General features: G+C 38.6%; 1 protein-coding gene across 1 annotated transcript in view; it reads left to right on the top strand.

Annotated features, from left to right (window-relative positions):
- The window catches only part of cdh13 (cadherin 13, H-cadherin (heart)), a 338,039-nt gene that overhangs the window by 257,292 nt on the left and 60,704 nt on the right, over nt 1-20,043 (top strand). The window contains exon 9 of the mRNA XM_034305493.2: nt 13,333-13,473. Within this exon, the coding sequence (XP_034161384.1) occupies nt 13,333-13,473 (141 nt within the window). The remainder of the gene's footprint in view (nt 1-13,332; nt 13,474-20,043) is intronic.

The following is a 20,043-nucleotide window of genomic DNA, read 5'->3' as shown; positions in this document are numbered from 1 at the left end:
GGTAAACAGTTTGTAATGTCAGCCAATATTGTGGGGAAGTTTACTACATTTTGGGTTATTGAAATCATGTAAGCGTTACATTCTCACGTTCCCCCAATCAACTCAAGCAACTCCAAGTGAAACACTTTCATCAGCTAATGAATCCATTTGATGCTGTCAGCAAAATGAATCAATACCCCCCCCACCCCCCCAACCCTCAGTCCCTGAGGAGCACTCTTCTCCTTCTATCCATTCCTCTACTCCCACTCATGCTCTAGCAGTGGCAGGCTGTCTTTGATCCATGCTAATCTAATTAACACTTAAACAGCAACACCTGTGCTCTTCAGCGTAAGTACCGCTGCCACTTCCCAGATGGGTCTTTGATGGCCCTGATGGAGCCGATGAGGAACGGCCCTATTCCCTCCTCCTCCTTCTTTTTATCTCTTCCTTTCCCTCCTCCTTCCCCTCTCTTAACTGGGCCAGGGTTGTAATAGGAGGCTATTTCGAGCCTGGATTCATTTCTAACCACTTTGTAATTGACAGCGATTAGTCTGTGGCTGGATGATGCACCTGATTAGATTAGCACTGCTCTTTTTTTATGCTATGCACCCCTAAACCCCAACCTTGATCCCAATTAGCCTCGCTCTTATCAGTTCTTGAGAGAGTAAGGCACTTATCATCAGCTCACTAATTGGCCTGATGAAGCTCGGTAAATATGGTCAATGTAGTTTCACAGTGATGGTGCAGAGGTACTATTTGTGTTTCTGTGTATGTGTATGTCATAGTATGCATGGACAATATGTATACTCAGACTAGTAATCACAAATTCTTATATTCATTCATTCATCTTCAGTAAGCTTCATCCTCAACATCAGTAACCACTGTGATTCACACACTCATTCACACCTACGGACAATTTACCTTAGTCAGTCCACCTACCGGCATATTTTTGGCAGGTGTGAGGAAACCAGAGAACCTGGAGGAAACCAATGGAAAGAACATGTGAAACTCCAGTAACCCAAGCTCAAGATCGCACCCTGGAGCTGTGAGGTGACAATGGCCCAGAGCTTGTTTTGTTGCATGACGGCCGTCACTTTGTACTTCCAGGGCAAGCACACAAATGTTCACATTCTGGCCAAAATATAGGAAAATATATATCATTGCCAAGGGCTAGAGTTTCTAGGCCACATCATTTCATCACTGCTACGGTAGCACTGAGCAGAGTCTGCAGTTTCACACGATTGCACCTCAGCCCTGTCCCTGGCATCATCTCCTCTCTGCTTGTGTCTTTCTGAGTTTCAGGAAGTTTGTGTTTCTACACTAGAGAGCCACAGGGCTCAGAAGATGTTTGAAATATTAGAGGTAGAAAAGAGTGAAAGATCAATCCCTGCCCCACATCTCATATGTTTCCTCACACACAAACAGATGGAAAGTTTCAGCTTCTGCTGCTGCAACTGAGCAAGTGCAAACACACCACACACACACACCCCAAGCTTGACATCGATTCTACAAGTTTCTGGGACTGTACTGGAAGGATGAACTCCATTCTTCCAAAAGATATTCCCTCAACTAGAGTCATAATGATGCTAGTGGAGAGCACTGTCTAACACGTCTGTCGAAACTCCCGTACATCATTCATACTTCAGTTCATTCATACTACAGTATCTCATGAACAAAACATACAAAAACTTACCTTTGCATGTATCTCAACCACAAGTAAATAGCAATTTAAAGTCTGGTTATGCCTTTAAATGAAAAGGGAGAAAATTCCCCTCCAATTCCACTACAAGACAGTAAAAGTCTGCTAAAGTCTACAACTTCTATAATTAATTTAGTTTTAATTTAGTTTGTAATACATAAGTTATAAAATATAAATATAGCCATATAGATATACAACGATCAGCCATAACATTAAAACCACCTGCCTAATATTGTGTAGGTCCCCCTTGTGCCGACCAAAACAGCTCTGACCTGTCGAGGCATGGACTCCACAAGACTTCTGAAGTTGTGCTGTTATATCTAGCACCAAAATGTTAGCAGCAGATCCTTTAAGTCCTGTAAGTTGTGAGGTGGGGCCTCCCTGGATCGGACTTGTTTGTCCAGCACATCCCACAGATGCTCGATCGGATTGAGATCTGGGGAATTTGGAGGCCAAGTCAACACCTTGAACTCTTTGTCATGTTCCTCAAACCATTCCTGAAAAACTTTTGCAGTGTAGCAGGGTGCATTATCCTGCTGAAAGAGGCCACTGCCATTAGGGAATACCGTTGCCATGAAGGGTTGTCCCTTATCTGCAGCAATGTTTAGGTAGGTGGTACATGTCAATGTAACATCCACATGATTGCCAGGACCCAAGGTTTCCCAGCAGAACATTGCCCAGAGCATCACACTGCCTCCGCCAGCCTGTCTTCTTCCCATAGTGCATCCCGGTACCATCTCACGCACAAGCACCCGGCCGTCCACATCATTTAAAAGAAAACATGATTCATCAGACCAGGCCACCTTCTTCCATTGTTCCATGGTCCAGTTCTGATGCTCGCATGCCCAATGTAGGTACTTTTGGCAGTGGACAGGGGTCAGCATGGGCACTCTGACCGGTCTACAGCTACGCAGCCCCATACACAGCAAGCTGCGGTGCACTGTGTGTTCTGACACCTTTCTATCATAGCCAGCATTAACTTTTTCAGCAGTTTGTGCTACAGTAGATCTTCTGTGGGATTGGACCAGGCGGGATAGCTTTCGCTCCCCTTGCGCATCAGTGAGCCTTGGTCGCTCATGACCCTGTGACTGGTTCACCGGTTGTCCTTCCTTGGACCACTTTTGTTAAGTACTATCCACTGCATACCAGGACCAGCCCAAAAGACCTGCCATTTTGGAGATACTTTGATCCAGTTTTTGAGCCATCACAATTTGGCCCTTGCCAAAGTTGTTCAGATCTTTACACTTGCCCATTTTTCCTGCTTCCAACCCATCAAGTTCGAGAACTGACTGTTCGCTTGCTGCCTAATATATCCCACCCCTTGACAGGTGCCACTGTAATGAGATAATCAATGTTATTCACTTCACCTGTCAGTGGTTTTAATGTTATGGCTAATCAGTGTATGTTTATTCTTATACCAGTCTGTATTTATGGATTGTTTTATTAATGTTGTTACTTTTTAATTGCTGTTAATTGATTAATCATTGTTGTTGTTTTCACCATTAATCTTCACTGTGATTCTTGTTTTGCTTTCATTTTTTATATTTTTATCCTTTAAACTTTTATCTTTATTATTATTTATATCTTTATTTATTATTTTTGTTGTTGTTGTTGTTGTTGTTATAGCCTACAGTCTATTCAGAAGCCCCACCCATCAAGGAGCCATTCCCTGTTTAAAAATAAGTCCTTTATTTTTATTTATTAAGTGCAAATAACAATTATAAATTATTAATTATATTTATGTTGTAAACTTAACATTTGACATTATCAACACTTTATCAAAGATTACAAATCTATGATGGAAAGCGAGTAATCACTTTCATGATAAGCATCATCCACATCAGTCTCTCTGGTCTCATCTCCTGAGGAAAACATTTTCACACTGGTCTTGATGCAACTGATTACTGTCCGCTCTTGCATCATTGATGCAATAAACTCTGATTAATTTAGTGAGTTTTGTTCTGTTTGCTAAATTCCATGTATGTTTTATTAGCATTCAAACATTATGAATTAGCCATCTCAGTGCCATCTCACCTCAGATTGCAGTATAAGCGAAAGTGCATGTGCATCATGGATCATTTAACAGTTGGTATCTAGGCCAGTGACAACATGGCCATTTTGCTATGGCATGTTGCTCCACAACAACTTGCTCAAAGTATGACATTTGTCTGTGAATATGATCACTGCTTTGGTGAGAATAGGCAATCCTTTGCTGATAAATTTTGCATAGCAGTATGGGCTACAGTCAGTCAGTCAATAAGACCTACAAAGTGAGCTACAATACTGTGTACTATGTGTACCTGATAAAATATATACACTCTTCATTGAGTTGTGTTGTTTGTATACCAATATACACTCATCATTAATCCTCAGACCTCAGTGGAAATGGCCTCCTGGGCCATGCATCCATAAATACACAAAGAGAGCCCTTGTCACAACAGCATTCATGAAGAGCCACTCATCCGAATTGGAATGACATGGCTTTCCCAGATCGATTGTCATGTATTAGCATACTGCAGCGTCAGTGCTTTAGTCATTTAGATTGTTAATACATCCGTGTTCATTTTTCATGCTAATTAGTTTGAGTCTCATGATTCATTTGCACACTGAGTGTGGCTTTTTTCGGGCTCCATTAGTATGTTATGAATCAACCAGTCAAGCGCGGAGAAATCTATCAGCACAACTCCACTTGGCTACTTGAGATCACTGATTAAAGAAATAAGAGAAATGAAAGTGTAAGACATGATGCATCCTATAAGGCACTTAGGGAAGGCAGCACCATGTGTAAATCATTCATGTAGGTTTTTTCCTTCATTCTCTTTAATGGGTGGAATGTTAGTCAGCGTGTTAGTCACTACTGTCAGATCCCCCTGTATGTGCAGTAATCACAAGCAGGAAACCAGAAGGATTGACGGATTGACTCATCTAAACATTTTCACTTTCTTAAGCTTGTCCTTAAAAGGATTTTAAAAAATTCTGTCTGTGTTTTTTTATTTCTCCAAATACCATATAATTACCGTTTAATAAGGAAACAGGAGTGGGTCAAGCTAGAGTGCCCTAGAAAAAGCCACTTGATTTTTATGTGGCTGTAATTAAGGACTGTCATGGAGATTAATCAAATGGCCCAGTGTTCCCTACCAGGACGACAGAGCCCCAGTAACCAGACCTGCTCTGTGTCAAAGTTTGTAGAAGAGCTCTATATTACATTAGTATGTGAATGTGTGTGTGTGTGTGTGGGTGGGTGGTCTAAGGGGGACCACTAAAACTAAAAGCACAAAGGTTTCCATTTTGTTACTAAGGTTAAGGTTAGGGTTAGGTTTAGGCATAGCATTAATTAGCTGAAGGTCCTCACAAAAATGTGTGTGTGTGTGTGTGTGTGTGCTTCCATGTATCCATTTGAGTGCATCTAGGGACAGTCTTTTGTTTTCGACTGGTCAAAGCCTCTTCATTAGAAAGCAGAGTACAGGAAACTCTTCTGAGTAAATCTGCTGAAGACGTACAACCTAATCTGAGCCTTCTTTCTCTAACTGCTGTTCAGCTTTCTGTTCAACAGCTGGTTTCTGGCTCTAATTTCCTGTCATTGCAAACAACATAATGGTTGCCTTTCAAGAAATAATTTGATCTTGCGCAATTAATGATCATCTTCCTGTTAGCAAATGACTAGATACACATTGGTTTGCCACAGTGTTTGTGTTTATTAGTGTTTTTTCACTAATCACTCCCAAACTGAACCCCACCTGATAAAGTGTATGTGCTTTCAGTGGCTGCTGGGATTCATTTAACTATACTTGAAAACTTCCAATGCTGAGAAATTTATGTTTTTGATTTGTTCTTCTTTGATATATTCTTAAGCGACTTGGCAGACAAAAATAGTTTCCGTGGCCGTTTGAAATAAATATGTGTTTGGAAATAATATATTATGTGTAAAAATACAATGTCAGAAGTTACTATCAGCCTTGATAAATCATAATATGTTGGTTATTAGTTTTTCTCCTCATTTTGGCCTCCTGTTCACACGATTTTGGATCACTGAAATTAAAGCTTTTTTAAAATGTCCATTTTTACTGTTTTCATGTGCACGGGAAAAATCTAATTATATGGTCTTTGAATATGGTGACATCACAGTGTCAACCTACGCATGCCCATTGCAGTTTTGTGAGTGTTATGAATGTGCTAGGACTCGATATGTCATGGCTGCTGACCAGGTTGTTACTTTGTGATTTGTAATTTTTATTTGGTAATGTGTTTGCAATTTAATTTCATGTTGTTTTATTATTACACACTCATGTCGAGGCACCGGAACATGATACCTGCTCTAGTGCTCCTGTATCCACTGCTTCAGTGGTACGAACCTTACTGTACCCTGAGATTTTGGATTTGGGTCTTGTTGACTTTGCACTGATGTCTCACATCATCATCAGTCCACGAATATGTGTTTTTCAATTTTTTTGGTTTATGATGTTGCTTTTCCATGTTTCACCTTTTCAACTCTTTAATACACACGTTCTTAGCATTTTGAGGCTTTTTACATAATACTTTATGACAATCTCACTGTGTTGTCGTGTTTTTGTAAGCGTTTTCAAATTATTTTTGCAGAGATAATATTTTGAAAACGCTGTTTGTTATGGTTATGGGTATCGGCTGCCTTTTCAAAAATATCCATATACATGTGGATGAGGTCGAAGAAACAAATTTAATGTAAAATATGTACAATGTGCTATAATTCATAGCCCATAATTGCTTGCTAATAAACTGTGAGCACACGCGGTCTTGCTTTGTCTCATCAGACGAGTTGTGACTCAAATGTTTCAGGCTTCAGACTTGCATATGACTTACTCATACACCTTTGACGTACTTCAAAGCATCCTAATACAATATCTATCTGATCTTATCTGTGCCTGAAATCACATATTTATTCATATTTATTCACAGAATGTGCATCTGGTGTGAAAATGCTAACACATCTGGTGCCTGACAATGTTTCAGATAATAGATAGAAGTGATAAAAGAAAGTAATGAAGCACGAAGAGTAAAATAAGAATAATACCCTTGCTCAGCAATTGAGGAGTGAGGAAAAGAAAATAGGAGTGCAGAAAATTGCAATAATTTTCTGTAAAAAGTATATATAAAAAAACCTGCAAGGTAGAGGGACATTATTATTTTTAGAACTTTAGATAAAGCAGAACTTTCAGTCAAAATGAAAGGAGTGAATGGAAATGTGCAAAGAAAACAATTACTGCAAACCAACAGGAATAAAAGGTTGAAATGAGGGCAGATATGGACATGACAGAGTTTATAAGGTGTTTCTTTATCAGACAGCACAATATCTTTTTTTATTATTCATCTAATTCCCAGAGGCTTCTCAAAGGCTTTTGAATGGATCATTATGTTCTTGAGGGATGAAAGAAGGATGAGTGAATAAGCACAGGGTTTGGGAGAGGAGGCCAGAGTGAACAAAAGAGCTAACTGTGGAGTTAATTATAGCATCGCACCTTTTCATGAAGACACAGAAATCATTTTAGTAAGAGGTTTATCATTATTTACCTTTTCTATACATGGAGGTCATATCTCGAGCTATTAAGATAATAGACATAATTCAAGTATTATCTTATTTAAGCGAACTGTAGCCTGCTTAAATATTGCTTGAACATATATACAACATATTTTAATTTAAACTTTTCTTTTTAATTTAATCTTTTCTGACAAATACATTTATACCTTTAGTGCAATAAGAACTTTTCTTAGGTCAGCTTTTTTGATTTTTTAAAAATTATTAATGGAGTTCATAATTAATGTCTAATGCACTGGAAGAAGAAACTGTCTTTGATAATATTAAGACAGATTAAACTGTTCACTTAATTTCAGGAAAGCCATTTTGCTTTACTGAATAAAAACTGTTTCAGCCTGAGAGCATTCAATAAAGAGAACTGATCGCTGGTCCTCCTGAAAAATGTTACCTGGGGTTTGCTTCAACTGAACCATAGTGAAGTCTGCATCAGGTGTGAAAGTGAACCACCTTGATGCTGATGATTGCATCACATTACTGAGACAGATTATGTATGTATTATGTATGTATATATACATATATATATATATATATATATATATATATATATATATATATATATATATATGTATGAAGAGCTGTCCTTATATAAGAGGATTTAGCTCTGTAGCACTGTAATTAGCTCACTTTTGTGATTGCATGGTTCTCATGCTGGTTTACATGGTTAAAAATCCTCTTATATGAGAACGGCTCCTCATTTGCAGTTATTCCTGGAGGATGGCATGCCGTGCATCCAAAACGTGCTGTTCTTCACCATTCAAGTGTTGTACTGAAAATAAAATAAGCAGAAAATTTTAATAAACAGCAAATGAATTAACCAATGCCGTTTTGCGAGCCTGCATGCACAAAAGTGACATATGGAATTGTGCAGTCTATCCACAGTTCACAAGAAATTATTCTATGTGAAGACAAACCTGCGATTATAAGCCTCTCTCCCAGATGAGTCCAGAATCAGTCCTGGGTGTGGACTTGAGTATTCAGGCCAAGTGTGAAAATACCATAAAGTAACATCTCAACATGGTGATTAAGTAAGAGAAATAAATCACAACGGGGCATCCTGTTATAGGAAAATATTCAGCAGCTAGGTGATGTGGGTTGTTAATACCCTGAAGTTAATTATTTTCCAATAACAGCACTGCCTGGAGTGTTTTATTTCTCTTATACCACAAGTTTGCCAGCTTTGTTTTTGTTTGTTTGTTTTCTTAATGCTGTGGAATGTTTACAGTGTAAAACTCTCTTTCCTGATGACTTTTTTGGGCTGTTCTCTGGTTGTTACACTGACTGTTGTTGATTCTGGAGACTGATTCCAAAATGCTACATAAACATCTCATGACAGAATTTTTCACCATATTAAGAATTACACGTGGTTTAAAAAAAAATAAAACAAGTAATAATAATATGTGGAGCGTCTGCCATACAATTCCTTGTTTAGTATAAAGACAGTAAGGGTTTAGAACTAGCACATTAATATAAACCTGATAGCTGGAACTACTGTCAGAGCTGCTGTTATAGAAAATTCAGAAAACTAGGAGTTTTGGCAGACTTTCAACAGGCCACACGTCTGTTCAGTTATTGAGTGCTCCACAACAAACAGACAGAGTAAGCTCAAATTTCATGCAGATAGACAACTTATTAGTTTAAAGGATTGCATGCAACTTCTAGACAAAGGATTGCATGCAGACTTCTAGACTTCCACACCTCTAGGGAGCCTGAACAGACTGGCTAATCAACACCTTCTGACCAATCAGAATCAAGAATTCAGCAGCGACGTGATATAAATCATTTTTAATATGTGAGTGTTTCAAATAACATGACAAGCATTTTCAGATTCATGTACAAAATGTTATGTTTACTGATAACCTCTGAAAAATAGAGAGAATATAATAAAGGAATTGACCGTTAGTGTAGAACTGCCTTAGACAACCTTCTCAGTCGCTCCCAGAAGGTCACAGAAGTGATTGGCCGATAAAGCAGAATGGAAGAACTTGGGAATCACTTTACTCATTATGATGTTGTCATGTCACACAGGAGTTTCATACGAGGGGTTTGACACCAGTGAGATTAAATCTCCTCTCACCTTCCTCTCATCCAGATGGATGTTTTTTTTCCAACTCACAGGCCTGTGAAGGACCATCTGTTTATTGGTGGTAAATAATTTCTGAGCTGGTTGTTGGTGACATCCATCCTAGCCAATCTCTGTGACCATCTGCAACAGCACATGCAGCAGAAAGCTCCATGTGCCCTGCTGTGGTTTTCCACTGATCTCCAGTCAGGTGGATTACAGCACAATCACACTTTATTATCGAAAACAGATGAAGCTGTCTGGTTCAGTGTTAGATCAGAACCATGGGAGAATGAGCGTTGTGAATTACAATTGGTTGTGACAATTTTTATTTTCTAGCAGGTTAAAGAGAGAAATAATGTTAGTATGTATTCATGGCTGTCTTTGAATATATTCACACTTTGTCCCACACTGGGGGAATTCAGTAAGTGACCAAAAAGTGACCTTTTAATCATTTTTTTTTTGTTTTATGTAGGGCTACAAAATATGGGGGGAATTGCAATGCCATTATCTGTGTCTTTTTTTTTTTTTTATCTGCTTAGTGCTCCAATTACCGCATCTCTAACTGTATTCGGATTTAAATCCAAATTGGCCAAAGGATTTTTTTTTTCTTTCTTGTTAATGAAATATGTACTCCCAGAAACACTGAAAAGAACCACACTGAATCCTGGCTCAGACAGTTCTACATCATAATTAGTTTATAATTGTTCTCAACTAGACATGGCCATGGGGCCATTTTTTAAAAATTATTTTTGTTTTTTACTAGCTTGCCATAATTTTGTTTCCCAAAATTTCAACAAAATATTAGCCTAATATAAACCACCATAACTCTGATCAGGCAGTTCGTAAAAGTGACTGTACATTCATGTTAATGAATGTGTTCTTCATTTGTCCCACAAGTGAAAGTAAAAGACTCCTGATCATGCGACTTTTTTGGCACATGCTGCAGAATCCTACTCTTGATGAGATCTAGTCTCAAGCAGGTACACTTTTGGGCAAAGCTTTCTGAAAAAGAAAATCTATTTTATATGTATCTGTATTTGTATTCATTTAGAACATATTATCTGTTCAATCTGAATAATGTATTCGTGTTTGGTTACATCTCGATTGCAAAGCATGTACTGAAGATAAGTGGCACGAGGGATCGTATCTGAGAGGGAGGAGTCCCCAAGTATGGGTCCCCAGCCAGCCCAGGCTTCAGATGTAGTGGAAGCTGAGGCTGAACTTGACACTTGTACTCTGTGTGGTCCTGGACATCCTGGGTCCTGCCTTCAGGTCACATTGATGGAGTTGGAGGCAATTCTGTTTGAGAATTATTTGACAGGTGGACCCTGTGGTGCATTGTTACAATTCAAATTCTTTGGAAAAACCAAGGAATTTTGTTCAGCCCTTTCTCAAAAGCAGATTATGAATTATCGTATTTTGAAGAATACAGTTCTTCCGGCCTACTAGCTGGTGCTGATTCTGTTTGAGTAATGTTTGACAGTTGGACCCTACTGGGTCCTGGCCTTCCGGGGTAAAGCCCTGCCTTCAGATCCGGTTGAAGGAGTTGGAGCTGGCACAGTTTTTGTGTTTTGAGGAAAGGGAGTTGGAAGCTGACCTTGAGATTGTGCTGAAGAGGTTGGAAACTGCTAACCAAAATCCTGTAACTCAGCTGTAGAAAGTCCACTCCCCTGCAGTGGCATATCCGACTTAACCAGCATGAGTGCGCCAATCCTGCCTGCTTTTTTGTTTGCTCCTGTACAAACCTCACCGGTAAGCAAGATTGATGACAGGCTTACATTGATTCAGCAAGCTGTTATGTCAGCCAGAATGTTGGGTTAGTCCCTGTATTTAGAGAAGATCAGGTTGATGCATATTTCATGGTTTTGTGGGCTAGGAAATTTGTCCAGCCATTAGCTAGATCAGAGTTTGGATTATGATGTTGTGAAGACTATGGCTAGCTGGTGCCATTCTGTTTATTGTGTAGTTTGTAGTATAGATTAGAATTTAGTGTATAATCTATTGTCTGTATTTATTGTATTTATTGACAGTGCCCTATCTGTCATCGTCTTACTTATCCTCTATTGTTTCATGCTATGTTTTGCACCATGATTCTGGGGGAAATAGATTTCGTTCCTAACATTATATTTGTATATAATGAGAGGAATGACAACAAAGCCTACTTGACTTCACCTGACTTGAAAAATGGTACACGGCTAGGAGTTTATGAGCTGGACAAAAAAATGGATGTTCTGTCTATGGTTGCTGCTTTGGAGGGATGTGCTTGGGGAGGAACTAGAGGGGTAATGAGTAATGCGGCACACTTGAGCCCTGTTGTATATTTATGCAAATCTCTATGGCTTTCTCTGTCTCCCTGAGCAGTAACCTAAACAGAAAGCAACAAGATAACAGGAACGCTGCAATGTTATTTGTTTGAAAGAGGTGTTAGTGACTGACTACCATGCCAAGGGCAGGAGCACAAATAAAAAGCTCACATATGCTGTTACCCTGTGTCTGCTGTGTTCTCAAAGTGATGTACTGCTGAGATTGTTATAGCGGTATTCACTGCAATGTCTTCAGGCAGAGATACTCGTGCTGCTAGTACCCAATAAACCCACACGTGCACCACTTCTCACACTTTCTACTGTCAGAAGTAAAGCCGCTTAATTGCTATGAGTCCTGCATTGAAACTTATCATGCATCATGATTTCAAGAGGTTTTCAGAATCATGTAAAAGGAATAAATTGCACTCTAATTTGGGCAGAAATTGAAAGTTGGGTGATGCTTGCATGGGGCAAAATTATTGTTCTCACAATTGCTATTACAGAATTGCTCTTTTCTGTGAAACTGCATACTTAGGGTGAGTCAAGAAGACCATTCGGTCTTCTTACGTGCTTTACTTCTCCATAAAGCACTGAAGACCATCCAGAAGATAAAAAGGAACATTTAATTCTTCTATGCTCCAGGTTGCTTTTGAAAAAGTATACGCACTGTAAGATCAGTGAAGACAAAACAGAGCATGGTTGAAAAAGTCAACTGTGTGAGTCACGTGCCTCCTGGGGATTATATGAAACAGATGGATGGGTTTTATTACTGTGGTACTTGAAATGGCACTGAGTGGAATTTCAGTAGAGAAAATAAATGTTTGTATTAACACTTCTACCATGTGTAATATACTGTTGCCTTGCAATTTTGTGTGAGGCATGCTATTACAAATGCTAACAACCCAATAATTATTTTGAGTATATGGGTTTTCTTCTGGGAATAATATTTATTTTCTATACGAGAAGAACGTTTCTGCCAGAAGTATATATTTCTGGCAGAATAAGAACCGATTTTTCTTCATCAGTCAGAAATAATAAAGGCCAATGATCTTTTCTTTCTATCTCTAATAAAATCACATGCTACTGAATAAAGATTTTTTGAAAATAATGTTTAATAACTTTTTTATTAACAATATCCAAATCCACAGCGTATCTGTGATGCATAATACTCTTGGTTGTGAGCTGTACTTTGGAAACACAGGGACAGAATGGTATTATATGCTAATCTTCTTTCACTGTAATATCATGGCACTTTACACAAATTCAGGGTGCAGCAACCCTATTTCCTGCCACATGCCTTTGCACATTCCTAGTATGAGCTCTCAGTTTTATGGCTCATCTGTTCATTGGGTATTCACTGATGAACCTTTGTGGGTTACACACAATCTCAAGCATATGCTCCGAGAACCTGCTCCATTCTCATTTTCTTTAGAGTCAATAAAATGGTTTGTTGCTTAGTGTTTAATTTCCCCTGTTTCACCAGATTAAGGAAAGTGTAAATACCTTTTCAGAACTGATGTAATTGTTTTTATTGCTTATTGGCAAAGCTTAACAAATGGTAAATCAGCATTGACTGAACAATTACTTGAAGTCAAATCGAATCACTTGAGACCAGTTAACTCTTACTATGACTGGGCTTCTTCTAAATATCGAGCGAAACGATTGATGTTTGTCTGGTAGCTTATGAAAAACAATAAGTGTGTATTATCTCTTCCTGCAGACGCTGCCCACCACACAGTACGAGCTGGAGATTGTGGCTAAAGACATGGCAGGAAGTGAGGTTGGATTGACAGGAACTGCCACCGCCACCATCACCATCACAGACAGAAACGATCATGCACCTGAGTTCACCCACTCACTGGTAGGACATTTTATTTGTTCCCGGCTTTGTCCTCATTCAGAGCGATGATAAATATGGAGAGAAGAGTGAGACAGCAGTTCAATTTAGTTATTGGGTCGGGATAAATCTTCTAATATTAAAGCTTAAATGCATGAAGTGTGACCTTTTCTGTCCTCTTCTACCTCATCCATTTTCTCAGTCACACACCCAACTAGCTGGTATTCCTCTATATTTTGAACAGCCAACCAACACAGAAATGCAAGAACCTGTTAGATTAGTGATGATGTTGTGATTAATATTCTTCATCCTTATCAACTTTCACTATACCTCAGCATAACTCAGTCTTCAATTCTGGTCAGTTGTAGGTGTTTTTTTAGCTTTTGGTAAAAGCAGCTCTGACAGTAGTGTCGGCTGTAATGCAATTCACAGGTTCGTATTAATGCACTCATTCTAATACATTAATGTTTCTATAGTAACAACTCATTTACACAGCTGGTTTCAAAACATGGAAAGTCGTTGTAATGACTTTACCCTAAAGAATACTCCACTCCCACATAACTTATTCTTTAGCAATATTCTGAAGTGATTTTGACTCATTTCTATGTCAGTAAAAATATTTAATAATATATAATAATAATAATAATAATAATAATAATAATATGTGAGCGCTAAATCTTCTGTCAGCTAAGGCATTTGTTTTATGGCTTATGGCTATGTACACACAGACAAGCGTTTACACAGCACCATTTCGTTTTTCTTGTAATTAAGTGATTAGTTTTATTTGTCTTAATTTAAAAAAATGAGAATAAATGTATATATAAATATTGCATGGATATATAAAAGTGCAGTAATTCATGTAGATTATATGATTTGAAGTCGATCAAGTCGATTTACATTAGTGTTCTTATGCATAAATTTACATATACTCAGGAGCATGTGCAGGACATGAACATTTTTTCTGAATTTACACAATTTACACTCGTACAAACGATTTCTGAATAAACCCTTTCATATACAGCTTAATAAATGAAGCCCAATATGTTTAAAAATGGTGTAAAATTATTTATTATATATTGATCTTATTCAAACAGTGTAGTGGTAGTGGTGTGTTTGGTTAAATTACGTTGGTGCTGAAGGTGGTATAGAGAGCATTTGAGTGAAAGTTTGATATATTGTTATGTATCATGCTTATGGCAGAATATGCTTATGGTTAATATTCATCATGTATGAAATTGTTTTTATGTTAGACTCTAAAATAATAAGCCAAGTGTTTAATGGATTAAAATAACAAATTTGACATACGATGACCAGCATTGTGTAATTGTGTACCGGTTTATCTGTTTCACTGCCTGAGAAAATATCTATGTATATTATGTGGTAAATACAGTGGATATAAAAAGTCTACACACCCCTGATAAAATGGCAAGTTTTTGTGATAAAAAATTAAACCAGCATAAATCATGTCAGAACTTTGCCCACCCTCAGTGTGAAATTACAATGTATAAAAATTAAGTGAAAAACAATCAGAAACATTGTAGGGGAAAATAGAAACAATAAAAAAGTTACAATAACCTTGTTGCACAAGTGTGGACACCCTTTTATAATTGGGGATGTGGCTGTGTTCAGAATGAACCAATCGCATTCAGTCTCATGTTCAAAAGTAATTATCATACAGCTGTCATCAATGAAATTATTCTGATTAACCCCAAATGCAGAACAGCTGTTCCTTCTTGGGTTCATCTGACTGCTGAAACCATGGTCTGCAAAGAGCTGACAGAGCCTGTATAGGGTCTTACTATCGAAAGGTATCGATCAGGAGGGAGGTACAAAACATTTCCAAAACATTAAATGTACCATGGAACACCATGAAAGCCATCATCAACAAATAGACAAAATAAAGCACCACAGTGACATTACCAAGAACAGGACATCCCTCCAAAATTTACAAAAGGACAAGACAAAAACATACCAGGGAGGCTGCCAAGAAACCAACCAAATACTGATTACTGTCTGCATGTGACAACAATCTCTCATATTCTTCACATGTCTGAGCTATGGGGTAGGGTGGCTAGATGGAAGCCCTTTCTCACAACAAACATCCAAGACCAACTAAATCACCCCAGACCATTTGGCAAAATGTGTTATGGTCTGATTAGACTAATTTCAAAAGGTATAATATTTCCATAAATCCAAAAAGTATGTTAGCCAAAAAAAAGCACATCAACAAAAGAACACCATACTCACGGTGAAGCATGGTGGTGGCAGCATCATGCTTTAGGCCTTTTTTTCTTCAGCCTGGGGCTTTTTTTATAGACAAATACCAGCTCATTTTAGTGCAAAACGTTCAGGTGTCTGCTAGTAAGCTGAAGATGAAAAGGAATTTCACCTTTCAGCATGGCAATGACCCAAAGCATACATCCAAATCAACAAAGGAAAGGCTTATCCAAAAGATCAATGTTTTTGAATGACCTAGCCAGAGCCTAGACCTGAATCTAACTAAAAATCTGTGGGGTGACCTGAAGCGGGCTGTGCACAGGAGATCCCCTCACAATTTGATGGATCTAGAATGTTTCTAAAAGAAGAGTGGGAAAATATTGCCAAGTCAAGATGTGCCACGCTGAGAGACTCTTACCCAAAAAGACTGAGTGGTGTAATAAAATCAAAAGTTGCTTCAACAAAGTATTAGTTTAGGGGTGTGCATACTTATGCAACTGGGTTATTGTAAGTTTTTTTTTTCTTTTTTTCCCTATAAAAGTTTCTGATTGGTTTTCACTTTATTTGTATACTTTGCAATTATCTTAGTGTCATTCTTTTACTTCACCAACATCTTTCACTAACAGGGGTGTGTAGACTTTTTATGTCCATTGTACGTGCCAGGCAAAATATAAAATATATTTTATTAATTTGTTATTGTCAGTGAAACGTTTTGACAGTTTTATACACTGGCTGGTTTTAGATCAGTTTGTTTAAATAACGGCTCTGTGTGTACAAAGAATTAAAGCTACACCCATGCGTTTAATGGTTATTTCAACCAAATGCATAGCTTTCTTTTAGCTGATTAATTTTGCAGATATACACGGCAGGCCATCTTGCATGACTTGAGATATAGCATTATTTAGAGAATAGACTTACATAAAGTGTAGCACATTCTGTTGCTAATAGAGTAAAATTATGTATGTGTCTTAAAAAATGTAAAGAGAATGATAACTTGTGCTACTCAGGGTTGTCATTATCATGAGCATAATAAATTTATAAGCCTCTTAGCAGATTTTCTTTAACTGTAATGACATGGAGTCCATTTTTAAGTGTTCTAAAGGTAATCTAGACTGTTTTGACTTAGTCACAGATGCTTCAGGTAAATGTGGTTTTAATAATAATAATGGATTCACCAGTTTTCTCCCACGACCCAAAAAAACATACCAGTAGGTGGATTGTCTAAAGATAAATCACCCCTTAGTGTGAATTTGTGTATGTGTGTGTCCTACAGTGGACTGACATCCCGTTCAGGGTGTATTCCCACCTCACGCCCACTGTTCCCAGGATAGGGTCCTGCTCCACCGTGACCCTAGGCAGGATAAAGCATTTACTGAAAGTGTTATGAGCCTTGGCACCCCCATAGGTGTGGACCGGGGGGAGGGGGGATTACATCCATGGTTGGTTGTGTAGAAGGACCGATTAATACAGGAGTGTAAATGAGTAGCACAGTCTTTGTGACCTTTCTTTTATTTATTTATTTTTTTTATTTTGTCTATCTATCTATCTATCTATCTATCTATCTTTTTTTCTTTTAGGCTAACCCTAGGGCCTTTTACAATTTGCATACCAGGTTAGGTAAACACAGACTGAATGCACAGAAATGCCTGTGGAGTTTATTGTGGAAAGCACACATACACACACACACACACACACACACACACACAGACATACACACACATACACACCCACACTTTTCGTTCCTATTCTGTTTAGAGCTTTTCACGTAGATAGGCAAAGTGAGCGCTGGCAGCACATCCATCATTTTAGTCTGAGATGCAGCACAGTGACACAGTGACAGCTGTGATTCACACACGCTTGGGTGATGGACTGGATCTCACACACATGCTGTTGTCCTCTCTGACCTTTGCTTTTTAAACTAATTGTAATTGTAATACCGGGGGTTTGTCCTGCAGGGACTACACTTCACTTCAGTACAACGTGTAGACATGTTTGTGTGGGTGCTTTGAGTGTGTGTGTGTGTGTGTGTGTGTGTGTGTGTGCGCCACACTTTAAGCCTTTACAATGCACTCAGCAAGCACAACCAGAGAAAACCATTTAGTACAGTGAGGCATTGGAAAAAGCAGTTAAACTACCCACCATTACTTCCCACTGGTGATGAATTTTTCAGAATGTGCCACCTTTGCACTTAGAGGTATTGGGAAATAGAGGGGAGAGAGAGAGAGAGAGAGAGAGAGAGAGAAAGCAGGACAGGGCAGTGTGATGCTGAGCCACTGACGTAGTGAGTCATGCTTTTTAATGGAAATGCCCTGAGATCATGTCAGGGTCCCAAATGCATCACCTCATCTTGCTTCCTACTCTCTTGGCCTGCTCCCATGATGCATTGCAGTGTCTGAGGCCTCTGGCTGAGGTATATGGGTGTTCTGGTCCTTTTTTTAATGTACTGCTCATCTGTCCAGGCCTTTGCCTCATGCTCCTATTTCTCATCCTGCTTAAACTCTGTGGAGAAATGATCTGTGAAAAGAAGTGCATAGGGCTGTCGTATTTGAAGCACATCCTTTAACATCACAGCCATCACAGTGCTAAATATCTATAGCTTAGACATCAAAACCTGCTGTGTCATCAGAAAAAATAGTACATTCCTTCCTTTAAATGTTACTTTTTAAAAACAGTACAGTTGTACTTTAGTCTTGTTGCTCAACTTCGGAATTTGTGATGACTTTTGTTAGAAATTGTATAAACACAGCACATTATAATAAAGCCATTTAGAGATTATAGGGATAAACTACAGCTCACTATTACTGAACACTTTATATATACACTCACCGGCCACTTTAATAGGAACACCTCAACTCCTGCTCATTCATTTAAGAGCTTCATTTAACGTTCAAGTCTAACACCAGAATGGGGAAATAGGGATCTCAGAATAGGGAACTGTTGCGAGTAGGTGAATTTACATTGTACAACAATTAGTTCCAGTCCACTAGTTTGATTGGATGAGCGGCATTCCAAGAGTGTATATATATAGTTTAACAGCACTGGGATGTTTCACTGTGTGTATCACTCCACTTGTTTGTGTTTGCCACGTAAAATTCCAGTTGTAGCAACATTCCCACTAAAGCGGTTACTACAGTAGAGTAAGTGACATCATCAGCGGACTGATACATTTTTTTATGAATTTAACATCTGACTTAAAATATGAAAGTTTGTCAGATGAAGATGAAGAGGAAGAAGGAAAGCCAGTTTCACCGGCCACACCTTTAACAGGAATGTACAAATCATTGTGAGCTTGCTAGCCGGCTAGCCGAATGGGCTATCATTGAATGTGGCTCCCTCGCGATCTATTTTCGTTCACGGGGCAAAATAAATGAATTATTTGGCCATATTGTGTCCGAAATGTCATTTACTCAATATTAATTTCTTATATATAAAACTGTTGTATAAAAGCAATATCAAACTCGCAATCGTGCTGTTATACTGAATATCAGCACGGCTGTGATTTGGTCTTAAGTAATCCAGGTATTGCTTAAATAATTAATGGAATAACTATAGATCAAGAGCTACCAGAAGTCCTTGCCCCCTCTCAGCCACACACAACACCCCCCCCCCCCCCCCCCCCCCCCCCCACCCCCCCCACACACACACACACACACACACACACACACACACCCATTTACTTATTACACTCACCTGTTTCTCATTAGCTCCTTAGTTTGCTATATAAATGTGACTGAGTTTGTAACTCACACCATTATATGCGTCTAAAATGGAATTGAATGCGATGTACGCAAAATTCCAGTGTGAATTTTCCTTTAGTATTTCTCAGTTAGGGATGCGATGGAACATTCTATTTAGCTCTGTTCATACTTCCCCAGTTTCAATAGTGAAAGCACACGTATTCACTACTAGACTAAACAAGTTAGCTAGTTGATTTTAAATGAAGTGCATTAGCTCGCTTCATCGGTTAGCTTGGATCAAGTAGGGCTGCGGTAGAGAAGAACGGGTTTTGTAAAACACATTTTATTATCTTCATTATGTCAGAATCTCTCTACCAATAGAGGCTGATGGTCAAGAACAACATACTGGGTTATTATTGTAACGTCACCACCGTCACCTGCCCGCCAGAGGGAGCCCTCACCTGAGTTTTGACTCCACCCTTGAGAAACACTTCCCGGGTTTTCAGGGACATTTAAGCAGCGCGTTCACCACATGAGGACGCGAAGTATTGTTTTCGGGACATTACTGAGCGTTTTCTTTTGCATTGTTTACGGTTTTCTTCATGTGTATGACCCTGGTTTGTTTTTCGGATTTTTGCCTTTGCCTTGCGATTTTGGATTATATTTTCTCGCTGATTGACTTCCTGTTTTTTTCGGACAT

Source organism: Pangasianodon hypophthalmus, chromosome 6, assembly GCF_027358585.1.
Source record: "Pangasianodon hypophthalmus isolate fPanHyp1 chromosome 6, fPanHyp1.pri, whole genome shotgun sequence".
NCBI classification, from domain to species: Eukaryota; Metazoa; Chordata; class Actinopteri; order Siluriformes; family Pangasiidae; genus Pangasianodon; species Pangasianodon hypophthalmus.
The sequence above is the reverse complement of the archived record's forward strand: the minus strand, read 5'-3'. Positions and strand labels throughout refer to the sequence as shown.